The 21,728-nt window shown below is 34.1% G+C and overlaps 1 protein-coding gene and 1 long non-coding RNA gene across 12 annotated transcripts in view; one reads left to right on the plus strand and one right to left on the minus strand.

The window, feature by feature from the left end:
• The window catches only part of LOC125779607 (uncharacterized), a 128,475-nt gene that overhangs the window by 78,324 nt on the left and 28,423 nt on the right, over positions 1-21,728 (plus strand). The gene's annotated exons all lie outside the window — the stretch shown is intronic.
• LOC105230782 (bone morphogenetic protein 6) lies at positions 1,185-18,337 on the minus strand. 9 transcript variants are annotated; one of them, XM_049460417.1, is made up of 6 exons: positions 16,303-16,405; positions 16,059-16,229; positions 11,646-11,917; positions 10,261-11,557; positions 3,828-4,261; positions 1,185-2,030 (listed from the first exon to the last, which is right to left on the minus strand). In XM_049460417.1, the coding sequence occupies exons 4-6, from the start codon at positions 11,552-11,554 to the stop codon at positions 1,662-1,664; spliced, it is 2,097 nt and encodes a 698-aa protein (XP_049316374.1). In that variant the 5' UTR covers positions 11,555-11,557; positions 11,646-11,917; positions 16,059-16,229; positions 16,303-16,405; the 3' UTR covers positions 1,185-1,661. The 9 variants fall into 9 exon arrangements, with proteins under 9 accessions (XP_049316374.1, XP_049316377.1, XP_049316376.1 ...); XM_049460420.1 differs by lacking the exons at positions 16,059-16,229; positions 16,303-16,405 and adding an exon at positions 18,320-18,337; XM_049460419.1 differs by lacking the exons at positions 16,059-16,229; positions 16,303-16,405 and adding an exon at positions 16,418-16,435.

Consider the following 21,728-nt stretch of genomic DNA (forward strand, 5'->3'; position numbering starts at 1 on the left):
AATATTATGAATAAATTAAATATTTTAATCTCAATGAGCTTACCTCAATCATTTCTACGGAACGTTACTTCAAACAACTTGAAGTTTTGAAATAAATACCCCCTTTTTATTTATTTATTTTTTAATAATACTTATCCACAGTTTCAATGACCACGAACAAATAACTATTGGTACGTGGACATAAAGTAAGAAAAATTTGAACAACACTGTACTCAATTGAGTACGGCGACCTGAATTTAGTTAAATAGCTCGGAAACGCTCTTTTAATTCTAGGAAATACATTGTAACAAAAAAGCACACGAAATTTGTAATTAAATTCCCCGGGTAAATGATATTTTAAGCAAATGTATTTTGCTAAGTTAGTAGACTGTTCTTAATTATCTGTAATTCTGTAAATCAGTTTGTTTATAGCTGCAGGTTAGTCGGTACATCGGAGTATTGATTTGCGTTTTTTATAATGAATAAAAAATATCAAACAAAGAATTTGTCTGCAATTTTGTATTTCTAACCAAATTCCGCGTGCGGAATCGTTGCGAATGTTGGAAAAGGTGAGTGGTACAAAGCCTTCAAAGACGGTTGAGAGATCATTGAAGATATGCCATGTTCTGGACGACCTTCGACCTCTTCAACTGATGAAAACATTAAAAGTGATGAAAAATAAAAATAAACAATCAAAAATCATCGGAATGATGGGAAAAAAACGAGCCGAAAAAACCACGACAAATCCGCTAAAAAATGAAGGTGATCCTCATTGTATTTTTCGATATTCGCGGTTTGGTGCATATTCCGGAAGGACAGACGGTTAATAAGAGGTTCTTTATGACCGTATTGAGGCGTTTGGGTGAGGACATTCGTCGAAAACGGCCGGAATTATGGAAGAACAGTTCATGGGTTTTACACGATTATAATACATCATCGCATCGAGCTACGATTGTTACCGAATTCAAACACAAAAACGCAATTAATACCATGGATCAACCACCATATTCACAAGATTTCTTGTGATTTTTCCTTGTTTCCCAAACAGAAATTGCATGAAACCCGTTTTCAGTCGATCGAAGAGATAAAACAAAATTTGCTGAAGGAGCTCCCAAAAAGTGCTTATGTAAAGTTTTGTGAGAACTGGAAAAACCGTTGGCATAAATATATCACATCTGGTGGGAATTACTTTGAAGGCGAAAATATTGATGAATAATTAAATACTTTGCGTTTTATTTACAATACCCGGGTACTTTTTTGACACGATATATGAATACTTTATTTTATACAGATGTAAAAGATGATGTACAGCTAAAAATATACTTTTATTTTAAGTCATTATAATGGCGAGGATGTTGAAAGTTTGAATTTGATCGAAAAGTCATATGCATATAACTAGCACTTTAACTTTTGTTTGGTATTTGATGTTACTTCTACTATATATCTTTTTTCGATGTGGATGTTGAAATCAACAAACACAGAACTGACAACTGGTTATTGGGCACAATTCTTAACATACAAATATACTTACGTATACCACGCATTTATTATTATTATTGTATATTAATGTAACCCGAAATTCAATAGTCATGCTAGTTATGTCTATTGCGTATAGAAATAATTTTCAAACATGGAATAGCATTTAATATTCCTAAATTAATACGCCAGAGATTTGTAATTATTTATGAACAACTACATTTCTCTACCGACATATTAGGTATCGTGCTTAAAACTAAATTATGGTCGTGGTCGAAATAAAGTAAACTCAAAGAATTCATTTTAGTTGGAGAGCAGCAGGGAGTCGCAGAAGTAGTTAATGATGCAATATGCGTATGAGTATATTGTTCCAAATAACCAACTTTACATTCTCCATTACAAAAGTATGCATCGAATGAGGTTGGCGCAACGACAAAGTTCCAGCCGAAATTAGTAAAATTTACTTTTAGTGGATATCGACAGCAACGCACTTCATGGTCACTCTCTTGGCAATCTAAAGATGTGCTTCGTTTTCGGCGACGAGGTTGTCTGATAAATGCTTCGATGTGTAGAGGCTATAAATAAAACAAAATATTTGTACATGCATTAAAAAATATGTATATTTGAAATTATTAATCGTAAAAATACCTTTAAAATATTTATAACATATTTCGAAAATAGGTAAATAATTTTCTTGATCTTAATTTTTAAGCCAAAGCTTGTCTGAGCTATTCTTGGTTAAAACAAACATGTGACCAGTCTACAATATACTGATAATTGAAAATTACCCATTTCTATGAATTCGTTTCATAATTTGGAAATTATTTGGTTTTATAGAGGAACTGATGAAATAAATTAGATTGCTTAATGTAATTCCTACGAAAAAACAGGCTCAAAATTCAATTTTTGTTGATAAAATAAAAATTTTTAAATGTAATGCAATTACACGATTACAATTAAGATCAGCTATTTCATTTAATTGTGAAGACATTTCATAACAGTTTAACACTTTCCGTATAAACGGTTTAACTATAACTGTAAGAGTTTTACTTATTGGAAATTATACAGTGGACCAGTAGAGTTTACATATACCTAGTTCTGGATCATGGACTTAGTGGGTCAAAATATCTGGAAATACATAATACTAGAAATTGAGTGGGGTGCATACATTGATGTCTAGAGACAATAATAGCAACAGATTTGTAATTACTTTTGATTTATATAAATAGTCATTGGTGTACGTAAACTTTTTTGATATGAATTAGGCGCATTTTAAACTTTAGCAATAATATTTTTTATTTGGGTAAAAAAAATATTTTGATATTTTTGATTTAATATCAATACATCTTGTGAAATGGATAGGAAAAAACCACAAAAGTTATTTACTTTATAACAAAAAAAGTGTCTAATATGTATGTATGTATATTTGGGGTATTCCATACCAAATGGACCACTTTTGAACCCGACCCCTTTAGATTTTGCTGAAACTTATCCCTCCTTTTCTACCCTTTGAAAAACATTTTTGAGAATTTTTTCAAAATTTTTTGTTCAACTTCAAAAAAGTTATGAATTTTTAAAAAATGGCTTCTTTATTTTCAAATAGCCATAACTTTTGTAGAAATTGACTTGTGGGAACCATTTTTTTAAATTTTTGTTTTTGAAAGAACTTTTCAAAAAAATACACGAAAAAATTTAACACGATCAATTATATAAAATAATCGTTTTTTTCGTAATTTTTTAGAAGTTCGCCAATTTTTTTTTTCCTCAAAAAAACTTCAATTAATTTGACAACTATCCCTGCTAATCCCGGAGTGGGCCGATTTTTTTTATATTTTTATTATTTATTTAAAAAAAAAATTTCAAATTTTCAAAAATGAAAAAAAAAAATTTCCCGTAAACTTTATTTCTATCATATAAAAAATATATGTTATGGTTATGTTTTAGACAGTATGAAAAAACCATATTCATAAATCGATACACACTAACGTATAGTTTCTAGTATACTCACATATGTACATTAAGGTGGACCAAAAATATTTTTTATTTTTATTTGTCTTAGTTACCATGAAAATCTCATCCGACATGACTAAAAACAAATTCTGGTAAGACCTGAGCTCTTAATATTAATATTAAGAGGTGCCTCATCGATATTTTTGATTTCCCATATAAATAACACAGGAAATTTTGTTTATTTTGTTTGGATTTTTAATGTACGAAAACAAATAATTGGTAAGCGAGAATCAACACTTATTCTTATAGGAAATTTACCGATCTACAAAAAATTAAATATTTTATAATTTTTTGTTGGACTTTAACTACGAATAACTTTGTAGATCGGTTTGTATTACCTAAAATATTGTGCTAATACTTACAAATTGATTATTTTGTGCATCTTCCGAATCGATTACTAAAAATGGTCGCATCCAAGCCTCACGTGTCTTAATTGCAAGCGTCATGGTAATATAATTTTGCTGCAGCCAAAATGGTAGTTTGTGTTTAACTTCGAATTGTACCCATTGTCCTAAACCCGCTGGTATGTAATGACGGCTCTCTACTAATTTTAACGTATGTGTGCGGTTTTGATAATGCGAACCTCGCGCGACATGATGGATCATGATTATTAAGTCACGACTTCGCATAGTCCTCCCATTAACAACTGTTTGTTTTAATATTTCGGGATAATGTTTTCTCATCCAATCCCGACCACGTATGTAAAGATGAATAATCGTACGAACTATTGTTAAATGGCTGTGATCAAATTTAAAATTGATTACATCCCATCTACGATTGTGACGCATTCGAGAAACTTTAAATATATAAAATTTCAAATCGAAATATTCAGGCGAAACCTTATGTATATATGTATATGAGATTATTTAAAGCAAGAAAAAATCTTAATTTAGACTACACCGAAGCTATAATATTCTTTCCATGTACATTTTTTATAGCAACTAACTATACTATATACATACATACTTATATATGTAACTAAATTAAAAAGCGTAGCCCGCCAACGTTTTGCTAGTTCTCTCTAGCCACGTTATTTGATATCAACAACCCTCAAATCCGCTTAAGATTACTTAATAATAAAAACAAAAAAAAATTGTATTGATTTTTATCGATCAATTTGAATTACAGTTATTTGTTATAATGGTCACATCTGAAACATTTATTTGAAAATTGTAGCGATGCCTTGCATAATAATTCAAGGCAGCGTAATGATATCTCTTCGAAAGTTTTCTATACAAGGTTGGATGCTATAATTGTTCGATAGCAGCTTTTTCGGATAATTGTGACTTCGGAGGACGTGTGCAAAATTTTCGGTCGACATTTTAAAAGCTGAGAAACTAGTCATGACTAAATCGACTCAGCTCCAGAAAACCTTATACTCTTTATTTTGATATTAAATATCATATTTATAACGTTTTCATAACAGCTACGGTTTCAGAGTGCGCTGGATGTTATTTAAATGTGCCGCATAAATCAGAAAGAAAATATACATATACGCAAATATTAAATGCCAAAGAAAATCTCTAATTGTGTTATATATGTATGTATGTAGAAAGCAGGAATGGTTACAGGTTATTCGGTTTTTGTTCTCAATGATTTGCAAACTCTATTAAAATCTCTCCAAATAAATACACATAATGTTTCCTTTGTCCTTAAATGTAATACGTAAATATGCATTTGCAACAGAAAAACAGCTTGGCCTCTAAGAGATGTGTGTGCCAATTTTGCAAACGGAGAGACATGACAAAATTATTCGTATAATTGTTATAAGAACTGCAAAACAACCGGTAGGACTATCGATAGTATGTATGTACTATATGTATTTAACCGATAGAGGACTTGCAGAGGAGGATCGAGTCATGTGTAGAAGTTCACACAAGTGAGGATCGCCATTCACTTGGGAGTGGTCAGAAACGATTCTTTTACATATGACTCAAGCAGCTCACGACTTCCGGTCTTTGACCAAGTGTCCTCTGGGTAGCCTAAAAACATCCGTTTGAAGGCGAGCTAAAGTGAGAAAGCGAAATATTCCCTACTTAGGGTTGTGCGCTGGGTTTGGGACCCACCTCGTTAGAAAACACCCCCAATGAAAGGAATAAGGGTACTGTGGGACGTCATTTCAAACTCCTTACGTACAGCTGCAACCGAAACCATTGGTTTTCGGAAAGTGCAAACGAACAGCTGGTACGACGAGGACTGCCATGTCGCAGCGGAGAGAAAACAGGCTGCCTACCTCGCAACGTTACGATCGACCACAACACCTTCGGAATGGGATAGATACTGAGAATTGAAGAGGGAAGCGAGACGTATTTGTAGACAGAAAAAGAAAGAGACCGAAATGCGTGAGTACGAAGAGCTTGACAAGCTGGCCGACAGAGGTAATGCTCGAAAATTCTATGAAAAGATGCGGCGACTTAAGAAGGTTTCAAGACCGGAGCATACTCTTGTAGAACCGCCAAAGGTGATCTAGTCACCGATGCCCAAAGCATACTTAAATTATGGAGGGAACACTTTTCCAGCCTGCTGAATGGAAGTGAATGTACAACGCCAGGAGAAGGCGAACCCGATTCCCCAATCGATGACGATGGAGCAGACGTTCCATTTCCCGACCATGAAGAAGTTCGAATAGCAATTACCCGCCTGAAGAACAACAAAGCGACGGGGGCCAATGGATTGCCGGCCGAGCTATTCAAACACGGCGGCGAAGAACTGATAAGGAGCATGCATCAGCTTCTTTGCAAAATATAGTCGGACGAAAGCATGCGATTGGAATTTAAGTGTGCTATGCCCAATCTATAAAAAGGGAGACCCCACAATCTGCGCCAACTACCGTGGGATAAGCCTCCTCAACATCGCGTAAAAGGTTCTATCGAGCGTATTGTGTGAAAGATTAAAGCCCACCGTCAACAAACTGATTGGACCTTATCAGTGTGGCTTTAGACCTGGAAAATCAACAACCGACCAGATATTCACCATGCGCCAAATTTTGGAAAAGACCCTTGAAAGGAGAACGACACACACCACCTCTTCGTCGATTTCAAAGCTTCGTCAGGATCGGGAAGGACCTCTCCGAGCCGTTCAATACCAAACGAGGTTTCAGGCAAGGCGACTTTCTGTCGTGTGACTTCTTCAATCTGCTGCTGGAGAAAATTATTCGAGCTGCAGAACTTAATCGAGCAGGTACAATCTTTTCTAAGAGTGTACAGCTGCTGGCGTATGCCGATGATATTGATATCATCGACCTCAACACCCGCGCCGTTAGTTCTGCTTTCTCCAGACTGAACAAGGAAGCAACGCAAATGGGTCTGGCAGTGAACGAGGGTAAGACGAAATATCTCCTGCAATCAAACAAACAGTCGTCGCACTCGCGACTTGGCTCTCACGTCACTGTTGACACTGTTTTACGTGGTTACGTACTGCCTTACTCCACGGCGCTCAAAATCACAGCGGATCAAATCAATGCGCTGATCAGCGCCCTGAGAATGCTAAGCATTTTCAGTACCAATTGGCAGTGTGGAATGGACACACTGACCACCTTGGTCGGGTTCGAGGCCAATCTAAAACCTCTGCCGTGCTTTGGGCCCGGCACCCGGTTGCAATGCAACTCCACATTCAACTGACAAAGTCAGTTCTTCCCGCATTTGGGCTACAACCACAACCACCACGTTACTACCCGAGGGGCCAGTCCACATGAGCAGGTTGGAGTTACCTACAGCGTCCCTGTTGACAGTCATAACTTTGAAGTTATAGCTAATTTCGTCTATTTAGGAACCAGCATTAACACCACCAATAATGTCAGCCTGGAAATCCAACGCAGGGTTACTCTTGCCACCAGGTGCTACTTCGGACGGAGTAGGCAATTGAAAAGTAAAGTCCTCTCTCGACGAACAAAAGCCAAACTCTATAATTCGCTCATAATTCCCGTCCTGCTATATGGTGCAGAGGCTTGGACGATGACAATAACCGATGAGTCGACGTTACGAGTTTTCGAGAGAAAGGTTCTGCGAAAGATTTATGGTCCTTTGCGCATTGGCCACGGCGAATATGGCATTCGAGGGAACGATGAGCTGTACGAGATATACGACGACATTGACATAGTTCAGCGAATTAAAAGACAGCGGCAACGCTGGCTAGGTCATGTTGTCCGGATGGATGAAAACACTCCAGCCCTGAAAGTATTCGACGAAGTACCCGCCGCGGGAAGCAGAGGAAGAGGAAGACTTCCACTCCGTTGGAAGGACCAAGTGGAGAAGGACCTGGCTTCGCTTGAAATATCCAATTGGCGCCACGCAGCGAAGAGAAGAAACGATTGGCGCGCTGTTGTTGACTCGGTTATAATCGCGTAAGCGGTGTCTACGCCAGTAAAGAAGAAAAAGAAGGACTTGCAGAGATGCTAGTCTCAAAACCATCTTTTCGTTCTTGGCTTGGTGGCGCGAGTTAAGGAATTAATTCTTTATAATAACATCAAAACAACCTTTTGTTTCAGTAAACAGAATGCAAACAACCTTGAGTTGGAACAACTGAAATTCGGTATCACTACGACAAACAGTCCTAAACAACAACCTTATCTTAAAACAAAACAAATGTATCTAAGCAAACAATATATACATATGTAAACAAACCTAAACAAATAATATAATCTGTATCTAAACAAACTATCTACTAGTAATAAGTAAACATACTAGTTAGTATAAATAGAAGTAAAAACCATGTAATAAGTTAGTCTTAAGAGTATAAATAAAGAGTACACATTTCGGTGCAGCTCAAAATATATTCTTTTGACTCATTTTTACTTCTGGTAAAAATTAACTGGGGGCTCAACCGGGATGACAAATTGATTTGCTATCCAAAAAGTCAGATTTTATTCCGAAAGGATTAAATCAAAAAATTCCACGGGAAGTAGGACTTCCAGCACTAAATGTCTGAAAAAGTGCAGAAACAAATGGCAATGAATGTAAGTATAGGTCCTGTAACAGCGGACAATACATCCAGAATGAATCAAAGCAGATCCTGAAAAAACGGACAGCGAATTCAGCAAAATTCACAACGGACCATGGAACAGCGGACAGCAACAATTCCTGAAAAAGTGGAACAAGGTACAAAAGTATAAGTCCTGAAACAGTGGATAATATTTTCACCAAGATTCGCAATAGACCCTGAAACAGCAGACAACGTTAACATATTCCCACCAAGAGGAAACACCAGAATCACTACATACCAAATTAAAGTATGAAAAAAAGACTAAACAAATATCAACAAAGAAATCTTTGGCATCAATCTCAACATCGACAACCTCCATCAGTCCCAATGGACGCAGATCGATTTTGTCAAACAAAAAATTCAGCAATTGTTAAATGACGGAATATTACAGTTAATAATTGCAAAAAAGGCACCAAAAACAAGGCAAGCCAAAAAGGAAAGTGGTTGTTGAATTGTAGAAATTTGAAGCTAATTAAAAATTAAATTATAAGAGAAAAGAAAGCATAATAAGAAACATGCAAAAATAATAATTTACTATATAATATAAAAAGGTCTCAATTATAAACCCAAAAATTAATCAAACATATACAATAATTAATTATTATAAGCCGACTTCAAGCCTAGATGTTTTGAAATGAGGACATTTCATTTTAACATAGGGGAAAGTTAAGGAACGAATTCCTTATAATAGTAACAAACATCAAAACAACCTTGAGTTGGAACAATTGAAATTCGGTGTCACTACAACAAACAATCCTAAACAACAACCTTATCTTAAAACAAAACAAATGTATCTAAGCAAACAATATATATGTAAACAAACCTAAACAAATAATATAATCTGTATCTAAAGAAACTATCAATTAGTGTTAAGTAAACATACTAGTTAGTATAAATAGAAGTAAGAACCATGTAATAAGTTAGTCTTAAGAGTATAAATAAAGAGTACACATTTCGGTGCTGCTCAAAATATATTCTTTTGACTCATTTTTACTTCTGGCAAAAATTAACTCGCGCTTTGTTTTCAAATTTTTAAGTATAAACAATTTTTAAAGTAATATACAAATTATTAAATTTAACTATTTTCAAAATTTTATTTAGGCATTGGAGACATTAGATGAAATGTTGAGGCAATATTAACAATTAGATAAGAATTCCTATGTTCTGAAATGCCGGTTGTACATAACCACACTTATTCATACATGCAGTCGCAATTCAAAATTTTTGAGGCCACGGTTTTCTAGTTTTTCAATAAGAATTAAGAACCGTGAAAAAGCATAAATTGTAAAGAAACCTCCATTCAAATTAAAATCATTAATTTGGAGAATAAAATTATGAAATTTTATTTGAATGTTCTCTCATGATCGAATTTCACAATACATGCATACACCCTGAGGCATGTTTAGCTAGGTTGAAGTGTATCTGAAGTTGAAGTATATCTGATAAGATAACACCACTAAAGATTAAAAACGTTCAAAAATTACTATTTTTGATCAAAAACAAGAGAATTATTGAGAAATAAGTTACTCTACTGAAACGTATTTTAAGTATACGTTTCTTGAACTTATATTATATTAGTAAATGTATAAAAAATGTAATGTTTTATAACTCTAGGAGCAGAGTATATGTACCATGTTTTGTTTTATAAATAAAATCAAAGTTTATTTCATAAAAATAAAGTGAACAACTATCGATACTGATAATAATATTTTTGTAAACTATCGAAACTTTGATTGGTCCGTCTACCGATAGTTTTGCATCTCTAATTGTTATCTAAAGATATGGTCATACTAGACTTATCTGCAAGTCACTTACCGGATGGAAAAACATATATGCTGTTAACACGTGAGAACGATTCATCATCTACGTCCCTTATGGGGTCATATGTACCATAATTTTCATTGGGTAAGCCATCATAAATATCACTTTCAATTGGAGGAAACAATTGTTCTTGCTGGTAATTCATTCGTTCTCTTCGATTGTTTTTACTAAGCATTTGTTGATCATCGTATTGCGGTTGGAGGTCGTCATTCTGTACATATTCATCGTTTTGCATATTTTCAGTTGGTTCAAATAGTTTTTCGTAATTGTCGTGAGAGTGAATAACAGAAGGATGAAGCGAAGGTTTACTGCGTGATCTGTGGATTGTCTGATATTGCCCTTGTGTATTTTGATTATCAAAGATACGCCGTTGCCCATACAGGTCATGAGTTCTATGCATCCTGTTTGTGTATTGTGGTAAGATTGGGTTACTGTTTTTCTGTTGCCCTAGTCCATTTAAATCTGCATTTCGCGCCTCAGAGTTCATACTGTTGCCGACGAAGTTGTCTCTCACTGTACCATGAAAGTTTTTATAGAATTTGTCAATAATGTTATGAGGTACAGCAACGGGTTTGGTTATATTTGGCAAGCGTTGTAATTGTAAGCGTATGAGAATAAGATTTTTTATTGATTCTAAGCTTTTGAGCTTCACTTGTTCTCGCATTTGACATGATCCGCAAACATTAACAATGGATTGTGTACTTGTTGGTGGTACAATTTGAGTTGATTTAACATCAGAGTCGTGCAAAGTATGGCTGTGGTGTTCAAATAAACTTTCACGATTTAATAGTTTTACACCTCCTTCTTGCAGAATATGATTAGCGTATAGTGATAGTTTATGTCTTTGTATTGCAGATGATGAAATAACATTAGCCATCAGACAAATTGTCTGAATCACTGGTTTTGTTTCATCATGAAGTGTCACATTTTTTGGACTTAGTAAAATAACTGGTTTTTCTAATATCAAAGCTAGTGTCTGAATAATTGTGTTGCTAAGTATTTCATCTTCGTTGCTATACGAAAAGCTGTTTTTAGAAAAATGTTGCCATTTCAAATTTGTCAAGGATTTCGAGTTCACTCTGTCATTATAGTCACGTGGTACCATATGGCGCATCATATAATCCAAGCGGCCATTATTAACAAACTGGTAATTCTCCATATCACTTGCTAACTCAGAGTTAACCATACTATCCCTTAATATAAAAAAAGTAAAAACCGCGAGCCACAGACGTGGCAATTCCTTCTGCCGTAATTGATACAGCCGACCTCTGTAGCCATCACAAATCATACTCTGTAGAATACAATGTAGAAACATACATATGTACATATCGCATACCCGCTCAAATATTTATTTGTCAGATCTCACACATTGTACTTGCCTAAGTTAATTATTGTCAAAACGAGTGTGGTGGTTTTACACGTACATTGAATTTGACCTTCTAACGGAAGAGCTCGACTTACTCATTTGCGTATCCGAGTATTTTCGTATAAAACGTTCAATATATTTCGTTCCTCCTAAAGTTCGCTAATAATACACAATGCAAGCTCATGTAATTTCAAATAGACAAATATACCAGCGGTTACATGGTAAAACCAAAGCTATAGCCTTGTGGTCGGTGATCCGTAGATCTCATTTTGTTGGCGTATTAAACTAAAAATAGAAATGGAATGTTAGTCAATGTGTTTTAGTTATATTTTATTGTAGTGCTGAAATATATCCTATATAAAAGTTAAAAGTTACAAGTTACAAGTGACGCTTGTGTAGATTAAACATTCGTTTATTTTCCATATGTATTGCTTAGAAAATGAACCGTCATCTATATTGCAAGACGTCAAATACGATTATAAATACATTAGTTATTGGCTAAGCTGCAAAATGCAGACTTTCTTCGCTGCTTAAATTGGATCTTAAAGCAAGCGGTTGCCGTTACTGGCCTCAATATAGTGATAGCAGTATAGATGTGGAGGAATTTAATTAAATTCGTATTTTGCTTGACAAGCTCTATAATCTCTTTGACGAGTTTGGCCGCTGACGTAAAACCACGCAAGTGTTTTATTAGTTAGGCGTCATTTCAAAATGACACAAAGGATACCCATTTTCTCTTGTTCTCATTAACCAAAAGATTTATTTGCATCTTTCCAATTCTGACTGGGTCTGCCAATATTAAATTTAGATCTAGAGACATAATTACAGTGTTTTTGTTGTCGTTGTAGTGACAGAAATTATTCCTGAAGCAATTGCGAGTTGACAGGCCTCGGCAGGATAAAAATTTATGTTCGTTCCGATTACTTAGACTCCATCAATTACAGCAGTTGCGCATTGGCGACTAATATTAATTCAATTACTTTTGATTTTCTCTATATCTATAATGTTTTTTATAAAGATAGGTTATGCTCTACTACTCTCTAAACTAATGAACTTTTAATATCTTCCTTTGATTGAAAGTACCTCTTATTCTCTCTTTAGCAGTACGGATGACATGATACGAATCTCTTTGATGCGAGAGCTGTCAAAAATATTTTTTTTTATAAGATTCATCAACCATGTCATTGACGAAACAATAGTTTGGATATTTTAAAATAACTTTTGGGCACTGTGCATTCCGATATTATTGTTAGGTGGTCGGTGCAAGAGAATACCTATAAACTTCATATTCCTAACCTATAACTAGAAACAATACAACTTTGAATAAAATATCATGATTTTATGAGGAAACTTAAAATAAAAATATCTCGCATTTTTAACAAAAAATAGCTAAAACAAGAAACCCCGTTAACTTCGGCTATAACGCCTTCGCAGGGACAATTTTTATAGCATAAAAGGGAATACAAAGATCTTTATCCAGATATTGCTCAGTCAGTTTGTGTGGTAGCTATGTACATATATACAATAGTGAACAATATATTCGAACATTGTAGCGATGCCTTAGATAATAATCTGTGTTAAGTTTCGTGAAGATACCTTGTCAAACAAAATAGTTTTCCATAAAAGGACTTGAGTTCCATCGCCGGTCCGATCAAACCCTGTAAATTTCAAAGCTTTACACTTTAACTGCATATCCAAAATTTAAATCCCCTTTGTAATAATTATTTTCTAAAATGCATAAAAGACTTTTAGAAAAAGACCTTTCAGAAAAGAAAAAGTGGGTTCGCTTCTTTTTATTTTCAAACGTGAAAAAGTCACTCGCCGAGCAGAAATTTGAGTCGTATTAGGAGGTTATTGCCGCCACGTTGGTTTCTTTCTATTAAAATTTCTTTTTGTTTGAGGGATTCAATGCAAGCAATGCAAATTTAATGGAAATAATCGATATATGTTGAATTTGCCTGGTTTTAGTAATAAGTGTGGAACTATTTAGCTTGAATGAAATTCTTTCAAAACAAGTCCACGACACTTCAATAACAAAAAACGAAACAATACATTCAATCCCGGTTGAAAGAATCCCAATTGAGTACCATACAGATCCTCAACCCCTTTTCGACCGACGGTACGATGAAGTACCATCACAATTACGAGCTCATATAAAGTTGAAAGACGCTTTGTTTTGGTTTTTCACCATAGGTATATAAGTAAGTATACATAATTTCCCATTGCTAGCTGGCAATTCCATACGCGCATATTTACAGTTATTAAAAATTAGTTACAGCTCCTCGTTACACGTGTTTGTTTGCCAATTATTAGAAAGAATATGACTCGCAATAGCTTTGATAAAATTTTGAGAAACTTAAATGTTAATGATAATTCGATGATACCGAAAGATAATAAGGAGAGTCTTTACAAACTTAAGCCTATAATAGAATGGGGAAAAAATATATTTTTTTGATAACTACTTGACATGAGTTCACCTTCCTGAAAAAGTAAAAATGCAGAGTATTTTAGCTTATGGTACTATAAGTACACACGTGCCAACCGAATGTAAATAATGATTTTAGATTGTCCTCTACTGGCATAAGTTTTAGCGACATCCAATTTTCATGGATCAGAATCGACGACCGTTCCAAGAAGAGATCAAAAAGACTTTGTTAAATGCCGAGCAACTGCGAATTGCTTATGGCCTTGACAGGAAATTGAAAAAGTGGTGGCATAAAATTTTTTGCTAGAAATTGCGTTCGTCAATAGCTTTGTGATTTACTGTCAATCGTTTGAGAAATGTACGCTGCTACAATTCAGGAGATCTGTTAGTTTAGGGTTGATGAACCAAAAAGCTTGCAATCTAAAAGTAACGATAGTTTTCTAGGCGGTGTGCATTGGGCAGTTTTCATGACGTACAGGAAGATGTAAATTCTGTAGTTTAAGCAAAATGCAATCTAAACCTTACTCCAAATGCACTAATTGTGGAGTTTATTTATGTTAAATTGATAAAAAGAAATGTTTTTCAAAATACCATGGAATGAACTAGTACCAACCGCTTCAATATATTAATAAATCGTCTTATCATATACAAATAAATTTGTATGGCATTGTTTGAAATTTTAATAATTTAATGACCAGAGCCTAACGGTACTTAAAAGTACCAGCTATTTTAAATATACGTACAGATCTTCGAAAATATCTTAACTTGGTATTTTAGTTCTACAAGTAAATGTAATATGTACACAAATAAGCAAGATTTTATAGTGAACAATCGAATTTTAAATCTCCTTCATATCTCCGTCCACAAAGAGCTAATATAAAAATTGCATTATATGCAATTGTAATATGAAAACTACTGTTACAAATTATATTATGATTAACACAGGGACACATTGCATGTGTTTCAATAAAAAGTGAAGTTTTTGAAGTGGTATATAAGAGAGGAAATTTGCAAGTAAAATTTTTAATGACGCACAAAACATTTGTTACATAAGCCAGTGGTACTTAAAAGAATAATTTCTATGTATTTAAAAAAGGTGTGAGATTCAGGAAGACACAGACAAAAAAGAGAAATTGACACTTAAGCTATTTGACTGTTCAAACTGTTGATAGGATGCACAAAGCTTTACATACGCATGCGATGAATGTTGAACAAAATATTACCATCATAAGTGATTTACGAAGTCAATAAAAATATATAATATGTTGCCAATTTAACTATTCCATTATTATTCTTATCACGATAAATGATATCATTGACAACAAGGAACGAGCTGACAATTTTAACTAGATGACATTTTAATTCGCATATATTTTGTTTTTGTTGCGGAAAAATTAAAATTAGTTATAAGTATACCTGTAACAATATTTATATTTATTTTTCAAGTGTTCAGAATAGTAGGAGTCCTTTCAGAGCATTAGCAATCCTATATCTATCTATGAATTTGGAGAACCTTTCACAGGGGTGTTTATTAACCAATTTTTCCTAGCGAAAAAAGTATTAACTTTTTCTTCTGCATTACCAGATTTGCTCACTGAATGGTTAATTATAACACCTTACCCAAAATTAATTGATATCGTGCTCCTGTCCATCTATGTACACAGTTAAAACTCGTAAAAACCTTGACTATGTTAAACCAAGATAGAATTTGTCCTAGCGGCGAATGCTATTTTTTTCGATGTAAATTTTCTCAAAATTTCTTTTAGTATTTCACACTTTTACAATCTTACAAACAACCGAATAAGAAGGTAATTTAAGATTCAGCAAAAACTTAGCAACTTTTTGTTGTGAGTAGTTTTTCATTATCTTAATTTTGCAAGAATTAAATTTTCACTTTTAAAATTCTGTTTCGCATATTAAATTTTCATATTCGCAACATGTTCAACTGATAGTACTAATACAAAAATATGTTGACTGTTAAGTATGTACGTAAGTACCTACGTTTTTCAAGTGCTCCAATGTACGAAAATGTATTATATTAGGATGCTATTAAAGGGAAGCGAATATTTTCATGATATAAATCAAATTGCTATAATGATGATCGTCCAGCTTATTATGTAGATGTGTTGTATTATTACACATGCAAATATATTTACAAAAACACCATTTATTCTGTAATACACATAAAAACGAAACGATAACTAATCGTAGCTGTTTGATGTTTATACTCCCAATTTAACTTTACTTATATTTTACTTTATGTACGACAATTAAAGTTTTCTCGAATTAAATTCGAAGCCTTAGTGTGCTTAAATAAGAAATAACACCTAAATCAAACTGTATACATAAGAAGAGCATACCTACTAGTAAGCTTTAAATATCCGACGATTTGCGATATGTTGCCATGGCTATTGTTGCATAGTTACTTGCGTCACGCGCGTAAATGTTAATTTTTGTCATATGCGTTGATTGCTTTAATTTATATTCGACAAATGTGTGTATATATTATATTCTGTATGATTACGACAGTTTTATGAACAGATATAACGGGTGGGTCATCTAACGTTTTAAATTTGAATTATCTATATTTCGACATTGGAAACGTCAAATACCATTCGGAAAGTGACAGATATTCAGTAAAAAGTCTAAAATTTACGAAATGAGTCGCTATTCACTATTCTACAGTTCGCAGATTGGGCAGAAGATCGTTTGACCGAGGATGGTCAATTTTACCGAAAAATCATCTTTTCGGACGAGGCTCATTTCCACCTCGATGGTTACGTTAACAAGCAGAATTCTCGCACTTGGGGCACAGAAAACCCGCACGTAATCGTCGAGAAGCCAATGCACCCACCACGAATCACTGTATGGTGCGGATTTTGGTCTGGTCGAATCATCGGCCCATTTTTCTTCGAAAATGAAGAAGGAACCGTAACCATCAATGGTGAGCGATATCGCGCAATGTTGACCGAATTTTCCTTCAAGCAAATTGAAGAGGAAGACTTGGACAATATTTGGTTCCGGCAGGACGGCGCACATTGGGATATCTGTGGCCGAAATTCAAAAATTTCATGTTGTCTGATTTGAATGAAAATTTCACAGTTTGTTACCAACTATTTATACATTATTTTCCCAAAGTATTAGGATTATATCTGCATTAGTTTTTTGTCCAGAAATACCCAAAGTTGGTGAATGTAGAGAACATCAAAATTAGCAAAAAATTTACTCAAAAGTCAAATCATTGATACAATAAAACAACTATTGAAATTCAACTTTGTTATTATTTTTCATTTATAATATGTATCAAAGAAAAAATTTGCATCAAAATCCATTGAAAAAAATAATGCATAAAAAATTTTGTGGAACAACATAATTTGGACGTCAAAATTTCAATGTTCTTCAAATTCAAAGTGGTGCATCTTTTTAGCGCTGTCTACCGCTGTCGACATACATATACCGAATTAAAGCCTGAAGTCTCAGCTAAACGCCCCATTTGAAAAAAGCAATGTCAGAATGTCACGAAGATGTAAAAAAGTTGCTAAAAGAGACAGAGACTTGATAAAAGAGAATTTAGTTGTATGGGAGGTGGGCGTAAAAGTGGGCGGATATTATTGAAATTTAACACCAACATATATAATGTCATAAAAATGCTATGTACCAAAAATCAGTGCTGTAGGTCAAAAATTAAGTTGCACCTTATATGGGAGGTGGGCGTAAAATAAAATTTTTTTAAAAAATTTTTTCATTTTTTTCTTGATTGGAATCCAAAACAATGATGTACCAAATGTCATTGTCCTGCGACAACTCCTTATATTTTTAGCCGCAGTATGCACTAGTAGAAACCTATGTGCGGCGCTACGTGCAACACAGCAAACGCTACACTCAATCTTTTACGCCCTATCTTCGAAATTTAAAATTTTATATGGCCCATCCTATACTATATACATATTTATAATTGTTCCTACCAGAGATAACATTAAGTAATTTATATCTCAATGACGATCGAAATCGATTTCACCTATTATCATCCAACTTTACGTATATACATATATACATATAATGAACTTTAGTTTTAGTTGTGCTCGGAGTGAGTTAAAGTATGACTTCATGTGAGTTTTTATACAAGGTTGAATATACATAAGCAGTTTTAACTTAAATTGACTAGGATTTAAAAATAAAACAAAACTTCGGGAAGATTAAAATCGTGTGCAAATGGTTTGATTTTAATTCTCATTCCATCACAATTGATTTATCTGACTCACTTTTCGAAATTAAAAACACTTTTTGCTTTCTCTCTCAACATCAAAGTCTTATTTGGTGATTTGAACACTTGGTAAGTCTGACAAAGACTGGTCGTCAAAGCTGGCAATAATAGCCGTGTTTTATTTGACCATCACAAGCTAATAGCTAAATCATGGACAAATAAAACGCACTTAGCTTATTTCATATATTCGCTTAAAAATGTATTGTGTTGGCAATGCCGACAAGAACAATCAACTGATATACAATTTAGTTTGAAATTTCAAATTTGTAAAGTGTTCATATTTCCATTAATTTTAACTCAATACTCATCCATACATAATTATTTTGGCAAAGTCTTTTATACAAAATAAGCTTAATTTGCTGGTCAAATAAAACACGCCTAATACTTAATACTATGCTTCATCATAGAACATCTGGGCAGCTATTTTCGCACTGAAAGACTCTTAACCTCATCAACTTTTTCAGTGTTCTTGATATGCTTAAAACCAGTGCACCGAAAATCCACTCATTACTTGAATTCACTTATACTCTCTAAAAGCACTGTTTAACTCCCGAATGGCATTTCTTGTTCCCTTCACCGTCAGTGTGATGTGGTTAGACTTCCTTAATTTTGAGAAACAGCAGTGCGACGAGTACAGCAGTGCAACGAAATGAATAGATGCCCAATATTTCGTCATGTTTCCATCCGGTGCTACAGTATTGCTGCTATAGGTGAACAATTTGGAACATTTAATTAGAACGTATTTTTTTAACTAAAAATAAAAAGTCGATGTGTATATCTATGTAAACAAACCCTTATAAGATTAAAGTAGAAGACCTTGTAATAGGCGACTTCAGTGAAAAAATCCGCAGAAAAAAATGAATCCAAAACCCCAAAGCAAAGAATAAATGACTAATACATTATCCAACCATAAAAGTTAATGCAGTAAAAGCATGGCTAAGGGCTTAACTGTGGGTACCAAAATTATTCAAATAAGGTCTCGAAGAATCAGTGTTTAAAAGCAATAACCGGCAAATACAAAATTACATTTTATTCTTACCTTGCATTAGCTCTTGCTATCGTTTCCTCGTCTTATTCTTTTAATTAATAGTATCATTTTAGCCATCGGTTCTAAAGTTAAATTAAATGATCTTAGTACCGCAATGATAATGTTCTTTGTGGTTTACAAAAGCAGTTCAGGAAATTATTATCTTGGGTAGTCGAAAAAGCCTTTTCATATTTTTTCAATAGATGTCGTTGCAGTCGTATATCTCCATAGCTACCAGTAACATTGTCTCATACCATATAGTGTTGAAATGTAAGATCTTAAGCTTCATTTAACCAAAAAAAAAATACATTCGGGAAAGTTGAAAAAGTTACAGCTGTTCACAAATGAATGAAAATAATGAAGAAATTCGCTATAGTTTGAAATTTTTGTATGAAAAGGGAAGAATGCTACGCAAGCCACCAATGGAATTTGCGAAGTTTATGGAGACGATGCTGTATCAGTTCGTGTAGCAGTTTGGTAAGTCTTAAGACAGTATACTAAGCCGTTGAGATTTCTGAGAGGATAATTTGACAAAATTTCCTATTATGTTTTGTACCTTTCCAAAAGAAAGTAGTCTGTATTCTTGTTTGGCGTTAGTTTCTTGATGTAATTTTGATTTGTAAATTCTATGATTAATTTTTGTACATTTTTCTCTGTGAGATCAGCAATGTTTGCTGGGTATGTTGTATAAAAGTGCTTTTATTTCAAAACATTAGTATTTTTCAAGTCGATTCTTAAACAAGTTGATTGACTCTATCTTTCAAAAATACTGCTACTTTTACGGCGACGAAATCATTGTCAACTAAAAGCAGTGAACGGATTGCTACCCCAGTCCTAGGCAGTTCGGCGTTGAGCCCCTCTAGAAAGAGTAGGCTAGGGAGAATCGGTGTAAGTCAGCATGCTAACACACTCGAGTGAAGAGGTGAGTGAGAGAGAAAATTTTTAACAAATATTTATTACGCAAAATATTTACGATAGCTAGTGATAAAGTCGCAAATATCAGAAGAGCAATAAGTGATATATTACAAAGACACCACCACCAAATGTGGTATGTGTCTCACACCCTAAATTTATGCAATAAGATCCCAGCAAATGAAAACCATAGAGGGGGATGCTTAAAAAGTAGTTTGTTGTGTTTGTGTTTTTTAATTCTAGATGAACCAATAATAAGTTATGCTGTCCACAGCAAGAGCACTTCGTTTGTGAGACACCTCGGGAGATGAGGTCTCAACGGTTGAATTCTCAACTTTTATATTATATCTTCTTCTTTACTGGCGTAGACGCCGCTTATTATCTTAATATATAAAAATCACGTGTCACATTGTTTGTTTGCGATGGACTCTTAAACTACTGAACCGATTTTAATGAAATTTTTAACACTGTGGGCAGTTTGGTCCAACTTGAAAGATAGGATAGTTTATAACTCTCCTTATAGTCGCATTATTTATTTATTGCAAATTATTTGTTTATTATTAGCAAATAGCTATCCACCAGTTGGTGGCGCTAAGAGCGGTATTGAGTGCGGTATGTTACAGTAGATGGCGCTACAAACATTAAAAACATTAAATGAAAATGCGTTGTTTGAAGTTTATATTATTTGTGGTAAAGTTATACGAGTCTATGACTTCCAAAAAAAAAATAAAAATTGGGCGGGGCGAAGTTCGCCGGGTCAGCTAGTATATATATATATATATATTAAGGTGGACCAAAAATAGTTTTATTTTTATTTTTCTTAGTTACTATGAAAATCTCATCCGACATGACTAAAAACAAATCCTGAAAACCAAACTGTAATACTATGCATATACATTGATATGAGTTTGGAATGTGAATTAGACAACAGTCTAGAATATAGTACGATCCATATGTTGTCAACATTCACTACTCTAAGTTGTATGGTCGTCTGATGAGCTACAACAATAGAGTAGATATCCATCATTTCCAGTTTGCGATTTCGAAAGAAAAGCAAGTGGATATGTAGTGTTTCGTGCATTTATTATTAGACATACAAAGCGAAGTGGGATTGGATCTTTCTCTGCATCAGGAATTTCCGCATGACTGAATGATTTCATCAATTTGATCTGGTGTAACCACCATTCACACGAGAAGAATTTGTGCATGCGGCAAACTTCTCTTTTGCCACTCAACAGAGTACATCTAGCATCTAACAGCACCATATATACGATACGTTGCTTCAAGATAAAGTCCATCGAAGCTGTTGCTTGAAAAGTCGTGCTGTGACATCGTGACGATCGCTTGCTGATTGACCGCAATCCATAATACCGCACGTATGTCATCGCATCCTGGGAGTACTCGGTCATGTGCCTTGGGCTGCTAATATATGTTGATGCCAAAAAGAACGCCGACCGATAATAGCGCG

This window comes from Bactrocera dorsalis, chromosome 6, assembly GCF_023373825.1.
Source record: "Bactrocera dorsalis isolate Fly_Bdor chromosome 6, ASM2337382v1, whole genome shotgun sequence".
Classification (NCBI taxonomy): domain Eukaryota; kingdom Metazoa; phylum Arthropoda; class Insecta; order Diptera; family Tephritidae; genus Bactrocera; species Bactrocera dorsalis.